We start from the raw sequence: 20,665 nt of genomic DNA on the forward strand, positions 1-20,665 counted from the left end.
CATTTCCGAGTTAAATCTAATAACTTGATCCCATTATGTCAACTTTACGAGTGCAGGGGTTCCTTATGATACTTCCCCATGCTCCAATAGGCTCGATCTTGGTTCCGTAGGCACCGATGTGGTTTATCACTTAACCCCCCCACCCGCCAGCTCAGTATCATCCTGAAAACCCCACGATGCTGGGCTGATTGGTAGACATATATCTAGCATATGCATACATAGCTGAGTTTAAAACTGGCAAAGAGAATCAAGCAACTTGTGTACATGATTTCCCCGTTTGACTTCTTTGTACATAGATAGGCACCATTGTGACTTTAATCTACGCAGAGAAACATGGATTATGGGGGGTTGAATTTTGACAGATAGGCTCTTTACCTACTGTTCACTCGGGAGAAACCCCAAAATGGTTCCTTCCCTCGCCATTGTCTTCAAGGGATGAAAGTTGAGGTAGTGACCCCCTGCCATGACAAAGGGGCATGAATTCGTTGAGCCATTCAGTGATGACAACATTTTCAACTACTCCTACTTCCATCCACCAATTATAGTCATTAGGTAGCCCCAATTACTCAAAGTTTTGTGAAATTTCTCATATCTGGACTAAACGCCTCTTGAATCGTGATGCATCATAGACTGAGCAACAACGCCCACGGGACTCTCGCCGAGACTGAGCAGCCATTACTTCTTCGGTTTCACAACAACTTTAGGGGAACTGAACACTGGAGGAATTGAGAGGCATCGTGTCAGAGTTTGACACCGCTTCTCCATATATGTGACTACCGCCGCTGTCCATGTCATGATAGATCAGGTGACTGGCTGTGGTCCACCGGACCCGGGTGACCAAGGTCGATACCACACTGCCCTGATTAATATTTTCTGTCGGGCGCTTGGATATTGTCACAATTTAGGAGACAACTCTTTGACAGTTGGCAAGCAATGGTTCATGTGCTTCACCGCCGTCCCGGGGGCAGCACCCAAAACACCTCTCGTTTCTGTTGTGATGCTTGGTCGGTCTCGGGGAGAACCGACGCTGGGGCATGCCACTGCCGCCGCAGGGATGAAATGAATCTTCGATCTCAAAGTTCATCCGCAGGGTATGATGTGCGTTGTTTTGGGTCCGTTGCTGCCTTTCGACTGGCAGAGCCCAACCGTCTGCGTGGCGGTGCTTTTTGTAGGATTATGGACCCAGACCCCCACCCGCAGCTACCCGCAAGGAAGCTCGCGCGGTTAACCCCAGACGCCAGCATTCCGCAAGGAAGCTCGCAACCAGAATAAGCCCAGCTGCTAAGAAAGGTAAGCTGATTAAGCCCCTTTCGCAGTACAAAGCCCCAGACCACAAGCTGACGAACATCGCTTTGACGATCGCAGCCGAGGATCAACCAGCAAGACCGCACAGGTCAAAGCCCAGCCAAACAAACAAGAAAGACCAACCTTGTACGTCCCAAGAGCTAGATCATAGAAGACTTAGAAATAAGGCTGACTAGATCTTACATTTTCTACTACAGAACTCTTGCGGATCGACTCGGACCCAGAAAGAAACAAGACTCACTCGTAAGACTATCGGAGGTGCAAGCACCCGGTAAGCAGAAGAAACAGATCCAATACAGAACAAAGAGACAGAAGAGAAACTGACTCAGAACGTTGCGCGCACAACAAACAGACTCACAGCAATACCACCCGTTCCGACAGGACAAGACCAAGCTGCTACGCTGATTGGTCCCTGTCTCGTCTTGTATCCAAGTTCAGACAGACCCCGATCTCACGATTGACGGTACCAGACCCAGAACCAAGCAACCGGACAGAAGGTCCCTAAGCAAGCATCCTCCAGTGTTGCTTTTAGGTAAACACTTCTGTCCGAACTCTTTCTTACTTAACTATTAGTTTGTAAATACAACTAGTTTAACGGAGAAATTATTATTTTAGTTGTTTGAATTCTTTTACTTTTCACGGCTATAAAATGACGACCCAAGGCAAGATTCCATGTTGTCATCCCACTTATCTCCACTCGCCATCCATCAATATCACAAACAAATTTCTAGAATCATTAAAAAAGCCCTGTACCAGAATTACTTTGAACAATCAACCGCAATCATCTGATAATTCCAAAAATGAAGGTCACAATCACCTTGCTTGTAGCCTTAATCCTGGCCATTTCGGATCAAGGCAGCAGTGCCATTGATGGGAATTCCGGCAAAGATCCTACGATATTGTTCAAATGTAGTTTGAGCGGATATGAACAGGGCACTTGCTTCATCGGAAGGGAGTCTGATGGCTATGACCGTAAGTCCTTCTTACCATGCAATTACTGCGTAGTTGATGACTGGAACTCTTGTGGATTGTGAAGTGATTAATATTATTTGTTCCTTTATTCTATTATCTAGTCCTACCCGCGACCTTAACCAATGGGCTGTTTTCATGTATCAATACCATTATTAAGAATAAGCCAGCAGAGGGCTACCGCTGTTGTGAACCAGGAACTGCCACGGCCAGTAAACCCAAAACTTATGTTTGTCCAAGTAAAATTTACTCGTCACTTCACTGCACCCTGCAACACCAAAGGGAGGATAAAATGCTGAATTCTGTATTCCCTTGATAACATCTTTATAGCATCTCGAAGATTTTTCCCCTATTTGTATTGGTCCTGATGCCCGAATACTTGCAGCCAGTCCGTCCCGACGGCGATACCGAAAGTTATCCCACTGATAATTATTCGGCCAAAAACATCCCAAGTGGGATGGACATTGCTTTTGTTTTCAGTACAATTCTTACTCTTTCTTCTTCCTTGAATGAAAAGAGGATGTTTTTTTTTCATTTTGCTGGTTGCTTCACCGAGTCTTTCTGTAAAATCATTTGTGTAAATATATGTAGAAATAGAACTGTATCAATTCACAGAGGCATACACATATAACCCATTTCTGTTTTTGCACTCCCAAGAAGCCTGGAAAGACTTTTAGGACAAACTGGAGGAAAGCTCTCTGGTTTGACCAAAAAAGTCTGGGTCACGCCAAAGAATGCGTGCACAGGTGTGTACGCCATCTGTGTTTGGCGTAAAGTGACATATACTCCAAGAAACCCAGCATTCCCAGTCCCGTGCGCCAAGCCTGCAGGCGTACGGGACCGGGAAGGCCAATTCCCCAAGAAACCTGGCGTATACCAGCTGGGCACGCCAAAAATATTGGCGTGCCCAACTGCCGGCACGCTGGTATAAATCCAGCTCGCCCAGAGCTCTTGGCAAGCTGGAGAGGTGTTCCTCGCTTGGAGGAAGCACACCACGGCGCGCTGGCACATAATCATACCCAGGTCACCTGTTATATTCCATTCCTGCTCTAAGCATTCTGACACCCACTCTTTGTTAGACTTGATGGTCCTGATATAGTGATAAGCAATGTCAATAAGACTTTTCATCCCAGGATTACATACAAGCATAACGGCGGATAATGTCTAGACTAAATGAGTCCAGCATGCATCAGCGCACTTAGCTAATTAGTGGTTAAAGCAACACTCATGAAGTTTGGAGCCATGGGTTCAATTCCCATAGTGCACATCTATTTTGGTTTCTGACATGGTAGCGAGAGTCTTCAGCTTAATAAGCGCACCCCAAAAGGTGGAAAAAGATCTCAAAGATGACTGAACCTTGTAGTTGTAAAAGCTATGTATGCACTCTGCATAGAGCAAGGGGGGGTGTTATATTCCATTCCTGCTCTAAGCATTCTGGCACCCACTCTTTGTTAGACTTGATGGTCCTGATATAGTGATAAGCAATGTCAATAAGACTTTTCATCCCAGGATTACATACAAGCATAACGGCGGATAATGTCTAGACTAAATGAGCCCAGCATGCATCAGTGCACTTAGCTTATAAGTGGTTAAAGCAACACTCATGAAGTTTGGAGTCATGGGTTCAATTCCCATAGTGCACAGCTATTTTGGTTTCTGACATCACCGAGAGCTCTCAGCGAGCTAGAAATTTGACCAGCTCACCGTGAGTATTTTTTGCGGCGAGCTGATCAAAGTCCAGCTCGCCGAGAGGTATGTATTCTTCTCGGCGAGCTGGTTGAAATTCATCTTGTCAACAGAAATGTCACCTCCTAGCGAGCTGAAACAAATCTAGCTCGGTGAGAGGAATGTTAATTGCTCGGTGAGCTCGGATTTGACCAGCTCGCTGCTTGATGAGCTTGTCAAAGCTGTCTAGCTCGCCGAGTGGTACTTATTCCTCCCGGCAAGCCAGAGTCAAGAGGTATGTTCCTGGCGAGCTGGACATTGACCAGATTGGCAGGAAGACCACTCTCGGCAAGCTCGGTTTGCCCAGCTCGCCAAGAAAAACATGGGGGGGGGGGTTGTGAAACGGCGTGGGCGCCCATCTAATGAGCGTGCGACAAATCCACACGCCCAAAGGGTAGGCGTACCGATTACTTGCACGCCCCAGTTTTTGGCATCCTCAGGCCCGTACGCCAATTTTTTCGGGAAACTTGTAGTGCCAGGCCCCGTACGCCATAAGTACTGGCGTACACGGCCCGGCACACCAAGAAATTGGCGTTATCGGGCTATGGACTCCAATTTCTTGGCGCACCCACCCATGCACACCAAAAACATGGCGTGCAAATTAAGCACGACCCAAAAAGTCTTGCAACAAGAATATCCAAACACCTACTCGAGGGAGTAGGGTCAAGGCGCGGGAGTCACACACGGGTGCGCTCCGGTTTTATTAGGACTAGTGACATCATACATTTCACAAATACATGAGCATTAATACACTTGATAAGATTCAGCGCACGAGTGTCGCTTCTAGACATGTTCAGTGACCGAGGGTCACCTAGGCTATCCCGAGAACCGAGCCCCTTAAGGCCGGTTCTCCAAGACTACCGTGTGTGGGTTAGGGTAAAGGAGGCGCGAATGCTTGGCTGTAAGCCTAGCCCTGAACCCGGTGCCCGGGAGAGAGACGCCGCAGAGCCACATAGTTAAGGCCAAATCTTGCTCCTGGAGGCCCCAGGTGTTAGGGCGCGCTATAGCACTCCTGGATTAGAAGCGCACACCAGAGTGTGCCAGGGTTGGTGCAAGACCCATAACTCGGAACTAGGTCGTCTCGAGCCCCGCACCGACGCTTCTGGTTCCCGTTACCACAGTGGTTATTCCCACGGGGAATAAATCGAAGGAAGCAATGGGTTGATTACTTGTTTCTTGGTTCAAGTGCGTGACCAGGAGGCCTCTAGTTCTGACAATAGCTTCAGGGTCCCTGCTAGGTCGTCCTTGGAGTATTCTCTTAGGTATAGTTTGTAGCAGTCAGAAATCCAGCGGCCTAGTCTGCAAATTTCATTTGTGGGTACTCCGATGGCATACCGTAAAGACGCACCGCCGACTCTGAAGGAATGACCAGTGATTTCGGAGCAGCCTTTCTTTGCCCAGACCTGGTCGAGTCTGTGGTAGACCACCCTTTTGGTGAGGTGGGTCCTGAGAAACACCAGAGGAGCGCAGTGAGCTAGGAGACCAATAATGGGAGGCCGATGATGAACGGAGAGAGGAGAGAAACACTATGCACCTGAGAAACACCAGAAGAGCGCAGTGAGCTAGGAGACCGATAATGGGAGGCCAACGATGAACGGAGAGAGGAGAAAAACACTATGCACCTATTGAGGTGCAAGGAAGGATGATGCGAAAGAAGGTGAGTGTCATATTGCATAGTGAGCAAAAGAAAAGAGAAAGGACGGAAAAAAAAGAACAAGCTCAGGAGAAAGAGAAACAAGGATTGATACCTGAGAAACACCAGAGGAGCGCAGTGAGCTAGGAGACCAATAATGGGAGGCCGACAATGAACAGAGAGAGGAGAGAAACACTATGCACCTATTGAGGTGCAAGGAAGGATGATGCGAAAGAAGGTGAGTGAGGAAAAGAAGAAAGAGGAAAACGGTACAACACTGTACTAGACTAGATACAACAGATATAAACCTAATCTGATGACAAACAAGGTTGGACCGGTTCCATGCTCTCACACGCCTCGCCGCAGTCAACCAAGTACCCCCTTTTCCGGCCTGCATCGCCACAGCCCCCCCTGCTCACTAGGCAGAGGAAATCCCGATGAGTTTGATGTTCCTAAGCATTGGCTGAGAGAGCGCCGCCCGATTCGTCTTTGGAGCAAGCGGCTTGGTGAGAAAGTCCGCCAGATTGTTCTTTGTGGGGACGTAATGAACTTCAAAATTGCCGGCTTTGTTGATGTGGTAACGCAGCCAATGGTGTCTGACATTGACGTGCCTAGTGCGGTGTTGATAGATGCCGTCTTTCAGCAAGGCCAGCGCGCCTTGATTGTCACAGTACAGTCGTACTGGAGAGGGACTGATTTGGAGGATTGGATACACTTCGTCAAGGAGTTGTTGTGCCCACCTTCGGTCTTGACCGGCCGCTGAGCAAGCCTGGTACTCCGCCTCCGTTGTAGACATAGAGGGAGCATCATTGTCTTGCTTCTGGCAACGCCATCCGATGACGCCATTGTGTTGGATGAGACTGCCGGCAAACAATGACGCCTCCGTTCCCAAAGCATAGCTGGCATCGGCGTAACCCACCAGATGATGAGGGAGACCACCGACGTTACCCAGAGTAAGACCATAGTCCTTGCTGTGTTGAATGTAGCGCGAGGAATTGAATAAAACTTCTCTATTTCCGAAAAGAGAGCCAGTTGCGAGGACAAATCAGCAACAGTCTCCACCAGAACAACAACCGCGTAAAAAAAGGTAACTTCTTCGGTGAGCACCTGCACATCGGGAAGGATTCCACCATGGAGCAGTCCGTACCTGCTAGCCAAGGAAGGCTGCTCCAGGCGGACAGCAGCTATGTGTATTGACTGGCCGGACGGCGGAAGGTGTCTTCGCTCGCCGGGCCCGGGGAGAATATCGCTCCTTGTAATTCACTTGGCTCGCCGGGCCCGGGGGGAATATTGCTCCTTACAATGCACCAGCTAGTCTACATCCTTGCCGAGGTTGCTCCCCGGCAATCACCTGCACATATGCTTGCCAAGAATGATTCATTCCCACCGGGCAGAATCCTCGGCACTTGTACATGCTTGACAATGAGACTGGCCATCGAATGGAGTAAACACTCCCTTCGATGGCCGGTCCGACTGCACATCTAGAGGAGGAGAGTCCTCTCGATGGCCACTGTCTCCTCCTTTTGATGACCTATCACATCGGCGGCCATCGGGAGGGGTAACTGAAGGCCGAGGAGGCATTCTTGCACCGGGAAGGGGCTGGGTGGGACAATCTTTGCAAGATCAGCATGTGTGGGTTCTCAGGCCCTTTTTTTAGCAATTAAAGAAGTTTTATTCGGGGGTGCATGTAGCGCATGGTGTGCTTGAGTTGATCTTGATGAGTTTTCTTTGGATCGTTGAGAAACTGGGAGAGGTAGCTCACTGCGAACGCCAGATCCGGACGAGTGCATTGAACAAGGTATTGAAGGAGACCCACTCCCCAACGGTATCGACTGTCGACATCTGCCGGCTCGTTAGTGACAAGAACGGACGGAGCATTGTTTGGGAGTGGGGTGGAGGCCAGCTTGCAGGTGAGCAGTCCGAACTCCTCCAATATTTCACGTGCGTAACGATCTTGACTTAGAGTGATGGTGCGATTAGCTTGGTTCCTGACCACCCGCATTCCAAGAACATATTGACATTCCCCCAGATCCTCCATCTTGAAACGCGCCTTGATCTTCTCTTTCAGAAAGCTGACGTCCGGTCCCATGATGACGAGGTCGTCGACATGGACAAAGACAAAACAGGGCTTTGAGGAACCACAATGGCAAAACAGGCAAGGGTCAACCGCTGCGGAGAAGAAGCCAATTGAGTCAAAGAAGTCACTCAAGGCTTTATACCAGCGCCTGGGGCTTTGCTTGAGTCCATAGAGGGACTTTTGCAGCTTCAGGCCATGTCCAGGCGGTAGCTTGATGTCAAGTCCATCTGGGACCTTGATGAAGATCTCCTCCTTGGGGACGCCATTGAGAAAGGTGCACTTCACGTCCATTTGCTGGATATCCCAGCCCAACTCTGCCGCAATCCCAAGCATGATGCGCAGAGTGGCCGTGCAACCGGTGGGCGCAAACGTACAATTGTAATTCACACCTTCCACTTGCCTAAAACCACACACGCACAATCGAGCTTTATACTTGAGAAGTTGGCCGTCGGCATTGAACTTTTGCTTGAAGACCCAGGTGGTGTTGAGTTCCCTGCATCCAGGAAGTTTTGGGGCCACGACCCAAACCTCGTGCCTCTTGATGTTGTTCAGCTCGACCTCAACGGCCATCAACCACTCATTTTCGTCAATCTGACCAAGGATTTCGCCGTAAGTCTTGGGATCATTGTGCAAAGAGGGCTCCCCTACAATGACTAGGGCCCTATGACGCCGCGAACCCAATATGATGTTGTTTTCATTGATGTTGGAAGAGATATCCTTTGGCGCAATGTCATAGTGAGGAACATAGGCATAACCCTTCACCGGGGGGTTAAGAGGCGGCTGCTTGGGATCCTCCCGGGGTTGGGAACTGTCTGGGGAAGAAGCAGATTGATTGGTACGGAGTGACACGACCCAACTCAGGAGCCCTCTTGGCACCCGGCAATTCTTCACCCTCTGCCAACAAATCACCCAGAAGGTGAGGGAAGACAGTGGGTCCACTACCACACCAGGGGAGACTTTGACGCACTCTCCGGAGAGTGCCAGAGTGTAATTTTATGTTGATTCAGGTCCGATGTTAGTCACATGTGCATTAGGAAGTGATTAGTAAATGATTCAGAAGTGAATGAGAATTGTGTTGGGAGTTATGTGGAAGTGATTCAGAAGTGGACGGGAAGTGATTCAGAAGTGGGTTGGAACTTTCACCAGAATTGAGTTGTAAGTGAGTGTGAATTGTGCCAGAAGTTGAGTGGGAGTTAATAAACATAACTCATTCAGTTCCTAAGTGGAAGTTTAGGCCAAATGGAAAAAGGGTCAAATTATATTGAAAGCTAATTCAGCAAGAGCTTATGTTGAAATAATGTTAGATTCTAGTTCAACTCAATCATAAATAATCTTATCCAATAAACCTCCAAAAAATGCCTTAAAGTACCTTTCAACATGTTTACTTTTCAAAACAACAGGCAGAGTTAAAATCCCTTCTGGCAAAGCGTTTTGTTTTGACATTTGGATACACATTTTCAAAATTACAAAGCTAACTACAATTACTTGATGGCTAGACAAGTTTAACTGAAATTATAGTTTCTACCATATGAAATAATTGTGCTTTTGGCCCCAATCTTATGAATTGGTACTCAGCATATCACATCAAGCAAAAAAATGTGTGTAACGTACATATTTTTACAATATAATCTTACCAATTTACAAATAATTCAGAAAGACATGATTGCGCATAGGTCTCTGAGAGATTTGATATTTGTCTAAGGGACAGGGCTAATGATTTCAGTGTTTTGATATCTTTACCTTGAAGCATGTTTTTTGCAGATCCAATCAATGTCTTCTAATAGCATTTCACCACACCTTGTTCCAGTATGTGATGGTGAGGAGCCCTGATGGTGAGGAGCCCAAATACAAGGACCAAACAAATCTCACAATAGATTTTAGGATATCATCATGGTCAATAATATTCTTGGGGTTGGATTGCCCCAATATATGGAAAGGAGACAACCTCCTTGCATGTTTTTCTCAGTTCCCGTCTTTACCACAAAAAACAATTGAATTATCCATTGCTCTCCAAGCATGTCTTCAACTTTCTGCCTTGGCCAATTTATCATATCTTTATCTTCTTCTAGTCCTTTTGGCCTGACCTCTGATGTCCCTCAGGTAGCCTTCCTTCAACGTGGGCACCATCGAGTTCATGTATATTGTGCACCGCAGAATAGGTTTGGTGATCTCAGTGAAAACCAAAGTCGCCATCTAGGTCCCCTGTTAGGACCAGTCATCCCCCCTTCAACCACCCCCTCGACCTCCTCACCAAAATAACCCTACGGGCATCATGGGTTCGTTGACAAACCCTTCGAACCCTGACCCAGAAGGGCGGTTATCATAAGGTTTTGGATAACCACAGTGAGTATCGTGCCCTGAGTGAGTCCCCCAGTAACCAGCCCGCGTTGGGAGCCAAATGGCCATCAGGCGTGAGGTGCGGAATGAATGTGTTGGAGTGGAAGAGTGCATTACTGGCAAACGGCCTGATGGAGGAGTTTGGTGATGTAATACATGGTTTCATCCACGGCTTTAACCAAGGTATCCCAGATCATACAATAGGAGAAAAAGTAAAGTTCTACACTCCTGAAAATCACAGCTCAGCGTTACAGGCCAAGGCCAAGATAGAGGAGTCAATAACAAAGGAGATAGCAGCTAAGCGGATGTTTGTCCCGTTCACAAGGCAAGAGGTGAACGCGCATTTTCCGTTCTTCAGAACAAGCCCACTAGGAGCGGTAATTAACAGCAATGGATCATTGAGACCAATCAATGACCTGTTGTACCCACACTCAAAAGCAGGCATCCCGTCGGTGAATTCCTTCGTAGATTCACAGGAGTTTCAGACGACATGGGACAACTACAACGTGGTAACAGAGTTTTTCCAGGAGACAATAGAACCAGTCCTTCTCGCACTGTTTGATTGGGAGAAGGCGTATTGTCAGATACCAACGGCCCCAGACCAATGGCCGTTCCTAATGGTCCGTGATTTTAACAACAACATCATCTTAGACACGCGAATAGCATTCAGTGGCGTGGCAGGTTGCGGTTCTTTTGGGAGGCCAGCCGATGCCTGGAAACAGATTATGCTAGCAGAGTTTGACGTTCTAACCGTGTTTTGATGGGTTGACGATAACCTGTTTGTGAAGCGGAAAGGGTCTCACTTAGAAATGGAAGACGTGGTTGAAAGGTCTAATCAGCTAGGAGTTAAGACCAACGCGGAAAAGTTCTCACCCTTCAGAGAAGAGCAAAAATACCTTGGATTCATTTGGAACGGCACAAAGAAGACCGTACGCCTCCCTAAAGAAAAGATAGAGAAAAGGTTGGGACAAATCGAATCATTCCTGGCTCCAGGAACAACATTCAAGTACGGCGTGGTAGAAATCCTAGTGGGGAGGTTGAACCACATAACATATTGCCTCCCACAACTGAAATGCTACCTCAATAGCATGTATCACTGGCTAAGCGAGTGGATTGACAGGCACACGGTGAGAGCAATCCCAAAAGAGGTAGAACAGGACCTGCAAGAGTGGAAGAGAACACTAGAGAGTTTTGACGCCACAAGAATCATAGCATGGCCAGCGCCGACAGACATTGGGTGGATGGGTGATGCGTCGACCGGATTCGGGATCGGGGTGACCATTGGCCAACGATGGGCCCAATTCTGCCTGAATTCCGTAAGCCGACTGAATGCCGGGTTAGAAGCGGAAGAAGAAGAGGAAAGGATGTCTAGACTAGAAACCGTGGCAGTGCGGCTCGGCCTCTCGATGCTGATTGACCTGGGAGCGGAAAAAGGGAAATCTTTTATTGTATGGACAGATAATACAACTACCAAAACCATGATCCTGAAGAGAAGGACCAGATGCTTGTAGATATACCAAAAGAACTAATCAGCCTAATCTACCAAGTGGTCAGATAGGCGCGTGCTATATGATCCATAAGGACAAATATCACGGTAGCTAGAGGTGGACACGACCAAAGCAAGCCGGGCTCCGGAACCCTGGAGTATGGGGGCGGGCTTGGACCTTAGTGTTAGTGAGGCAAGAAGCCTGGGGCTGCAATGCCTTCCCCTGAACGTGGCGCCCTCTTTAAGAGGCCATCCACGGGCAAGGTGCAAGATGTCCTGAGGACAGCACACACATTGCCGATAGGAAAGGGGGAGGGGATGCACCTCTCCATCCCATACCCGGCCAACTTATGGAGCAGGGCTCCTGGGTTTGGCCTAGATGAAGAATTAGGAGCCTGGAATACCGGGCACATGATAGGCCTAAACCAGAGCAAATGTTATTGGTTAGGCCTCCAAAGACCGTGAATCCCTATGGCGGATTGGACAGGTATGTTACATGTTATGCACGTGTTACAATGTTTGCAAACTTCTTGAATGGGGGTTACATGGTGCGGGAAATTCATGCAGGGTAATTGAGGGTTACATGTTGCGGGAACATCCTACATGGGGGTTGTGTGTTGCAGAAACATGTTTCATGGGGATTGTATGATGTGGGAACATATTACATGTTGCACAAGCTTGATACATGGGTTACTTTTTGTAAATTTTACATGGGGTGTAACAATGTTATACGGGGGTTAAATGCCACACAACAATGTTATATGGGGTTTACCTGCCACGTAACAATGCTATATGGGGGTTACATGCCGTGTAACAATTTTATATGGGGTTAAATGCCGCGTAACAATTTCATATGGGGGTAACTACCGGTGCACGCAGACAACTCCCAAAATTGTGTTCTGCGGAAGGCCAATTAGGCAGCCAACTCCCTTTTCTACTAGGGGGGTTCACAATAGCTTTTCACCAGAAATTTTTTATTGTCCCACCAGAAATGTTGCGCACGCGTATGCCCTCTTGGCGTCCAGCATGTGCTGGACACCAAGAGGGTTAGGTTAGCGGGGGCCATGATCACGCTGCAAAAGGTTGTCTGCAACTGCTCGTCTCCAGACGTTTTGCAGCGGGTACCTGGACGGGTACCCACCATCCAAAATTTACATACCCGGACCCACACACGGCACCCAGGGGCGGGTATAAGGATGGCTATCGGGCGGGCTCGGGCTGTCCACAGGCCGGCCCGCTCCAGCCCGTGAAGTTAGCGGACAGGCCGGGCCAGGCCAATTCAGCTAAATATGCAGCCCGGCCCAAACCCGTTTACTAAACAGGCGGGCCGCGGGCGCCCGCGGGCTGCCCATGGGCGGCCTGCGGGCCGCCCACTTGGCAACCTACTATTTTGCCAGTCATACAACAAAAGAAATATATTTATAGGGGAAATTAAGATGAAGACCTAGCCTTGGCCCTGGCTCCTTTGATCCAGTCTTGAGTGCACAGCAATGCGTCAACTGTTTTGTCATTAAGGCGCATTCGATATCCCTTCGGCGGTTTCTTGTGATTCGCTCAAACTGTCGGCGGGGGCTGGTGTCTGTGGGGCTGAAGCCTCAGTTCTAGGTGGCTGCCGATGAGTCTCCTGCTGCGTAGTCGAAGGAGTTTTGGGTTCTGATCTCTCGACGACGCGGATATTGTCAGTATCACCTTCTTCCTCGGACGAATCAGGGTGGGCCCGTGTCGTCCGCTTCGCCATCGGGAGTTAGTGAGAGGGGGACTGGTTGATGGCTGGTTGGTAGTACTAGTCACTGCAGCCAGTTCCGATACCGAGAACACGGAGGACCCGGAGCCGGTCTGAACTGCATCCCCTGTTCCCCCGACCGGGGGCAGCCCACGGGCGCCCGCGGGCCGCCCGTTTACTAAACGGGTCAGACGGGCCGGGCCGATTTTAAATAATTCTCTGAATTGTGTGTCCGAGCCCGGCCCAGGCCTGCGCGGGTTTGGGCGGCCCGTTGGACGGCCCGCCCAATAGCCATCCTTAGGCGGGTACCTGCCAAGGGTTGGCTGGTACCCGCCAAGGGTTGGCTGGTACCCGCCCACGGATACCGGGTACCACCCACGGGCGATCTCTAGTTCTATTCCAAGATAGGATTGATCAAGGAAGGGCTCTTGGCTGATTGGAAGAGCGGGATTCAGAAGGAGAAAAAATGAAAATCAAAGGAGAAGGGGAAATCAAAGCCTAAGGGCCAGCAAAACATTATTCATGTAGATGATGAATAGGTATATTTTTGTTATTTATATATATTTATACTAGCAATCAACTCTAAAGCAGTTATGAAATAAATATGGAGGGCAGGTACCTGCGGGTAAACCAGGGTAAATTGGGGGGTTCTTCCTAAAAAAAAATACTTATCAATCTGGGAAGTACTGTAGAACAGTCCACTGATTTATCCAGCTACTTAGGGTTTCTTTCCCGTCTTCTCAAAAATAAATCTGTCTGCACCTTGAGTAGTTCCAAAGTTCTTTTCAACAGTGTCCTAACTTATTAGAGATGGCATCAGGTACCCGTTTGCAGGTACCTGATTTCAGGAGCAGGTACCCGGAAACAGGTGCCGGGTGCGGGTGCAGGTGTCCAATATCAATGAAATTTCAGGCAGGTACCCGCACCCACCACAGGTACCTGCGCAGAAAGTGCTGTCCTACAGGGTAGGGATGGCGCTGGGTACCATTTTGAAGGTACCTGTTGCCTGTAGGCGGGTACCTGTCTGGCATGGCAGGTACCCGCCAGCGGGTGCCAGGTGCGGGTGCGGGTGTCTAAATTTTGTGAAAATTTGGGCAGGAACCTGCACCCGCCACGGGTACCCGGGTGTGAAGTGCCATCTCTATAACTTATCCAGCTACTTCGGTTCTTGTTCCTGTCTTCTCAAGAATAAGTTGGCCTGCTTCTTCAAGAGTCTTGGCTCAGAATGGTAGTAAGTTTGTTCCTTTTTCAGAGGTTTGTAATTGTTTTGTTGGATGGTTCTAAAACTTGACTAGTCGTTCAACAGAATAACTGAATATGCCGTTGAGTGTATGGTTTTGTTGATGAATTTGATTCCTTTTGCCGCTTGAAGTTGAGATCCGTAGACGATGGTTTCTGGTTATATGGTTGAAATCAATTATCTGTTGTTGATTGAACAAGATTATCCTATCACGTTGGGGACTCCCTTGTAAGACTCAAAAGCAGTTGTGAAACCCTTTTGCTGAATGGTGAAGGGGCCTGGAGACCGCCGGTACCTGCCAAACAGGTACAGGTACGGGTCCGTGTGGCTGGTTCAGGCAAAAACGTCACCCAGTAGTGGTACCCGTACCCGTCACAGGTACCTGGGTCCCAATGCCAATCTTTAGAATCCCTTCACTGAAGATGACAAAGGAAATGGAAAAGCAATGGCACAGAGTCATTTTTCTAGGACAAAACTTAAGGCTTGATTGCTGGTTCAGAGAGACTGCTGGTCAGTTCTCTCTGGAGGTATGAAGATGAAGAGAAAAATCAAGAGGAGGAAAAACAAAGTGCTTACCTGGTTCAGAGAGACTTCCAGCCAGTCCTCTGCTGAACCAGGCTATATCTTAGCATGTTACAAGTGTGAGACATCTTTGACTCCTTGTGAACTTCAAGGGAGGAGGGGTTTACAGAGAAGGAGGGAAAAGCAGGGACTTTGACATGTGATATGAGTCCACACATGTCTGAAAATTTTGGTCTATAAAGCTCTAACAAGAGTAAAGCAAAGAGAAAAACTATTTTCCTCCCTTCCAGCAACATTGGTCCAAATTCAAGAAAACTTTGAAGTGAGGCCACACACAAATACAACCCTTATCCTACTTTCACCGGTGGACGGATTTGGGGATGAATCCAGAATCACTGTGGGTCATTTCCACCAGTAGTTTTAGGGTCAGTATCCCCACACTTTTTCGCGTATTCCTCTTGGCTTATTCCCGCTGGTGGACTTGAACCTGGATCTGGTTTTTTGTTTGCATCAGTCTTTAAGCATTTTACAAAGTGGAGACATCGTATTTGAGTCAGTTTGGAATGGATATCTTAATAGAATTATCTGGGGACAAACCGGGGGTGTAGGATCTCCAGTACCCTTGACACAACAAGCAGGATCTTTTGCAGGTTCGCCTTGGACTACCGCATCCTTGCAGGAATACTTGTCATCAGCAAGGGAGGCGAGCGTAACTAATCAGCAGAAACAAGGAAGGAGATAGCAAGGAATATAAACCACCAAACAAATAATCCAAAAGCAACCTTCTATCAACAATAGCTCAAGCATTTGACTAATGGTTAGATTTTTAGCAATTCCTACTCACCAAAATAGGTCAAAGTACCGGATTTATCCTTTTTGCTCAACGCGCAAGTCGCCTCTGGCTTGTCCTTTTCCTTCGTGCATGTAAATGGTGATGATTTATCATCACTATGAACCGAAATGGCCATCATCAAAGCTACAAAAATGCTCAATGTGAACTTCATTGTTCAACTTGGGAATGGTAGCTGGACTGAGATAAGTTTCCAAAGACGTAATTTGATGTTGTATGGATGGATTTGGGTTGGTTTATTTACAGGTGATTGTGAAGAAGGAAAGGAGATGAGATGGCAGCTGAAATTTGGGCTTGAAGTTGCGGCCCCTTTTTATAGCCGTGCCTACTCCAGCATTAGAAGCCCCGACTGCGCAAGACGAGGTAACGGCCCAAAAACAATGCCCTACCCCGAATTCATCCAAGTTTCACAGCACTTGAATCCTTGGTTTCCAATCACAACAGGCGGCCTCATCAACGGTTGTTTCAAATGAAACACTCATCCAGTCTGCAGCATCATTTTTTCAAAAAAAACTTTCTGATCGTTGCAGAAACCAATCTCCCCCCACAAACCGCTGTCCCCGGGTTATTGTGTCGTGCTCATGGGTACGGAAGCCGGGAGTTTTTACTTGCGCTCGAACTTGAGGGCCGACGACCAAACATATATGTATCACTGACAATTTCGCCCTTAAGACTTAACTTGCTCCGGTGTCCTAGTATTAAGCCGGACTCGGTTCACAGGGGCTGCAACAGGCAATATTTCCTGAAGAAGCTTGCCTATTTTGTTTCAGGTCACATATTTCTTTCACCAGGGTATTTTTCATTCAATTTCAGGCTGCTACGATTCAAGTTTGACTGGAGGCAAGAAACGATGTCTACTTCAAGGAGAAGACTGCTTTTTTTTTTCCGAGAATTGGACTCAACAGATTTCTTGGTATCTTTGAAATTTCACAAACCAGATATTGGCGAATCCATGGTGAGGGTTTTGTCTGGCAAAGCACAGGCCCTTTGGCCGCGCCGAGTTCAAGATACTGAAACTTGAGATACGTATCTGCCCACGGCACGATGCACCTTGCAGCCAAACATGAGCCGGATCTGTAGCGGTATGTCAGACAGATATCCGCTACCAACACATGCATGTTTGGCTATAATAAGCAGCGCATAGCGTCGACTCTGTGTAAGGGTCCGATGGACCCTGGGGGACAAGGCCGGAGCCTGAGGAGCAATCTGTTTCAAAACTGGTGGGCTATTATTTCAAAGGCTAGCCGGGACAGAGGAGGACCCTCTCTGGGTAAGTATGTAAGAAGAAAGAAAGAAACAAGCTTGCCTGGCCACTCTCTGCCAGAATAGGGAAGAAAGGGGTGTCACGTACACCCGTGAAGCTTTGAATGAAACCCCAATATGGAGAGGGGCTTCACACTCTGCCCAAGAGGACCTCAGTCTATTTCTTCTAAACAGTTTCTTGTCCAAACTGAATCGGGGACAATAAACAGGAAAAACAACATAGAACTGATTGTCTTGCCACTGGAGACATTGTTGCTGAATTGAACAAATCCAGAGCTGAGGATTGAAACAAATCGGTGTAACATTTTTTCCACTCCTGATTCTTTCGGCAGATCTTTTCTTGTTAAGGGGGAGAGGGATCAGGTGCCATCAATTGGAACAATTGTCAAGGAGAAGGAAGAGGAAATATGTACAACAGCGGCACCATGTCATTTAGACAGACTGGGCAAATGATTTATATATCTGAATACACTCATCCTAAAGGATGTTTACAATCCAACTCGGATATCAGGAGGGCCACACACTACTTGAAATCCTGCTGTGTTCACCCCCTATTTGTCGTGAATTTTTCAAAAGGAAGAATTTGCAAATTAGCTTTTAATCTTTGAGCCTCCAGTCTGAACTGAATTGTGAGAGGGAAAGAAAATTCTTTGGACAAACCGTAGGCGGGGCTTTGGAACTAGTGTCTTGAACACAGCAGGAAATCCCAGTGAAATCCTCGTTGTTGATCTTCACACCTTGGCAGCTAAACTTCTTGTCAGCAATCGGATTGGAAGCGCCGACTATCCAAGACGAAAGAGAACGAAGAAACGTTAGCTGCCCTGCCATGATTTCATCAAATCTTCACCTGCTCATGTGGGAAGAAAGACTAACAATAATAGATCGGATTCTTTTTGTCGCCCTTTTTGAGGATGCAAGTTCCCTGCGGCTTTTTGGGCTCTCCAGTGCATCCAAAGGATGCGGGGTCCGGATTTTTCTTGCCCTCGCTTTGAACTGAAACGACCATTGCCAATAAAGCTATGAACAAGGTGATGGTGGGCTTCATTTTGGAAGTCGTGAACGATAGCGGGATGGAGATAATTCGGCAAGTAGTATTCTCACACAGCGTCTCTACAGGGTCGTGGTAGGGATTTTTTCTTTACAGTGATATGTACCGAAATTGTGTGGGGGTGAGGTGAGGTGGGGTGACTGCCTGGGGTGTTGCCTTGCGCGGTCTTTTTATAGCCGTCGATGGCCCAATGAGTCTGCGATAGTGACGCACCGAGTCAGCCGTCGCATAGCACCGGCAAAGAGAACGTCGGAGAACCATCAAACAACATCGCCTGGCATTGTAGCCATGTCGTCAGTGACTCCGGAAGCTTCCATGCACAATCAATCGAGCGGTCGTCGCCGAAGGTCTGCCAACAACCATCCAATCTGATTGCTACCACGACTTCTCCGCAGTGCTGCATCGGATCGGTTGCTCGAGTAATCACTCGTCCCGGCATCCATATCAACCAGTCCGGAATATACGGGGGTCGGCTCCCCTGCCAGCCGGAGGAGCGACTCTTCCTTGAGAAGTTAGCACTCGTCATGTCTTGAAAATTGAAGTGTGGATGTCATGGCCATTGGCTGGCGCTGCAATCAGCCGACACGAAGAGCTCCCCAGATGAGGGCGATCGGGACGAGTTGGATTGATTAATCCTGCAAACCAAAAAGAACACTTGAGTGCCTACCCGCACGGCAAAAAAGGATGGAGTCGCCGGGGATTGAACCCGGGACCTCGTCAAGTTTCATCGGACACCATGCTGGTGCCATTGCAAATGACGCGTGATAGCCACTACACTACAACCCCATGACGTCGCTGGTCACGAATGGGCGATATGTACGGGTTAAGAGTTGCGCAGTGACTGCGGCCTGCCGACCTACACAGCATAGCTCCACACTTTCGCTGCATCAAGGCTTGTATCCTGAGCTGGATTGCTTCCCCCCTCGTTTCTCTGCAGCAGACATGAGCGATCATCGAGCAGTTTCTGGGGGTCCGGTGGACCGTCACCAACATCAAGCCAGCTCTTACATATACGCAGTGTAGACATACATAGCAGAAGGGGAAAAAAAGGAACATGAGAAGAGTAGATTAATTCTGATGGTGGAGCAGTGCGCTCAGAGGGGGGGGGGGGGGGTGTCAAGGGCGGGTGTTCAAGAGCTGTTCGAGTTGGGGGATAGATTGGGCCTGGTCGACCAAGAAGAAGGCGTCCAGCGAGCTGTGTGCGTCCTTCTTCCCGGCGTTGTCCTCTGTAGAGCTGGAAGACTCGGCAGGCGCGGTGGCCGATCGGGGGTCGTTTGGGAACAAGAGGTGGTCGAGGCCTGGGCCTGTTTTCTGGATGACTTTGCGGGTCATCCCGATGGCTTGAGCGAAGAGCTCTCGGGCGAGTGGGTCTGGCTTGGCTGCGGCTGGAGATGAGGGGGATGATGATGATGAGGATTGTTGTTGTTGGTGGTGGTGGTGGTGAGGCAGGAAGGACTTTGTGGCGAGATAGGAGTTCCGGAGCTGGTTGAGCTGGGCGGGGTCGCAGAGCGGGCCGGCCTTCTCCCAGCGGGCGAGTTCGGCGCGGGTGGCGGCGAGGAGCTGGGCGGTCTGGGCAGGGTCTGAGTTCTTCTGCGGGGCCCGGCCGGGGCGGGGGTCGAGGAGGGTGGAGGGCTCGTCGGGGGCGGCGTTCTCGAGGGCGACCCGGTTGGTCGGCAGGGCGGGGTAGACCAGGGCGGTCTCGGCGGGCTGGATGAGGAAGGCGTGCTGGTCGCGCAGGTTCTTGAGGACCTGGAAGACCGAGTCTGAGGGCTTGATCGTCGGCGGGGGCGGGCCGAAGATGTTGGGGTCGAGATGGGCGCGATGCTTGGTGGAGAGGGATTGGTGTTGCTGCTGGGGCTTGGCCTGGGGGAGGGCCTCGTCGAAGGCGTCTTTGAAGTATCTGTCGAGCTGCTCGGCGACGGCGGGGGGGAAGCGGTCGAGGTAGTGGCTGGTCCCGGGGTCGATGATGATGAACAGCTTGGGGCCGAGGACGGCGTCGGGCTGGGTGCCCCAGAGGGCCCAGAGGGCGAAGAGGGATCCGATCTGCCTGAGGGGCTCTGTCTGCGGGGCGAGGCTAGCGAGGAGCAGCCTTGCGAGGGTGTTGAAGCAGTGCCTGCGCAGGGCGGGGTCGACGACGGCGAGGTGGATGTAGATCCATCCGAGCCGGGCGTAGATCGCCTTGAACTTGAGGAACGGCCCGAGCTTCTTCTGGGCGCTGCTGGGCTGGCTCTGGGGGTGGTAGTAGGGCAGCGGGTGGTGGTGGTGGGTGGGCAGTGCCCGGACGGCGTCCTGCCAGGCGGCGAGCAGGCTGTCGATGTCTGCCTGGGCCCGGGCGATGAATGGCTGGGAGGTGAAGTAGAACTGGGGGCTGATCGACTCTGGCTGGCGGAGGGAGGGCAGGGAGTAGATCGGCATATCGCTGTCTCCGGGTGGATGTGCCGGGCGGGACTCGGAGTGCTGCAGCTGTCTCCCCTGCGACGCGTCGTG

At 49.4% G+C, this 20,665-nt stretch overlaps 3 protein-coding genes across 3 annotated transcripts; all 3 read right to left on the reverse strand.

The window, feature by feature from the left end:
* Positions 1-15,409: 15,409 nt before the first annotated feature.
* PtA15_6A311 (uncharacterized protein) lies at positions 15,410-16,021 on the reverse strand (the record flags this gene model as incomplete). Its single annotated transcript, XM_053170004.1, has 3 exons — positions 15,410-15,532; positions 15,615-15,730; positions 15,862-16,021. 3 exons carry the CDS (start codon positions 16,019-16,021, stop codon positions 15,410-15,412), a joined length of 399 nt encoding a protein of 132 aa, XP_053021238.1.
* Positions 16,022-17,618: 1,597 nt separating this feature from the next.
* On the reverse strand, positions 17,619-18,175 carry PtA15_6A312 (uncharacterized protein; the record flags this gene model as incomplete). Its single annotated transcript, XM_053170005.1, has 3 exons — positions 17,619-17,681; positions 17,791-17,912; positions 18,004-18,175. 3 exons carry the CDS (start codon positions 18,173-18,175, stop codon positions 17,619-17,621), a joined length of 357 nt encoding a protein of 118 aa, XP_053021239.1.
* A 1,119-nt stretch (positions 18,176-19,294) lies between these two features.
* Positions 19,295-20,593, reverse strand: PtA15_6A313 (uncharacterized protein; the record flags this gene model as incomplete). The annotated part of the gene is made up of 1 exon (XM_053170006.1): positions 19,295-20,593. The coding sequence occupies one exon, from the start codon at positions 20,591-20,593 to the stop codon at positions 19,295-19,297; it is 1,299 nt and encodes a 432-aa protein (XP_053021240.1).
* Between the last annotated feature and the right edge of the window lie 72 nt (positions 20,594-20,665).

Source organism: Puccinia triticina, chromosome 6A (genome assembly GCF_026914185.1).
Source record: "Puccinia triticina chromosome 6A, complete sequence".
Classification (NCBI taxonomy): Eukaryota; Fungi; Basidiomycota; class Pucciniomycetes; order Pucciniales; family Pucciniaceae; genus Puccinia; species Puccinia triticina.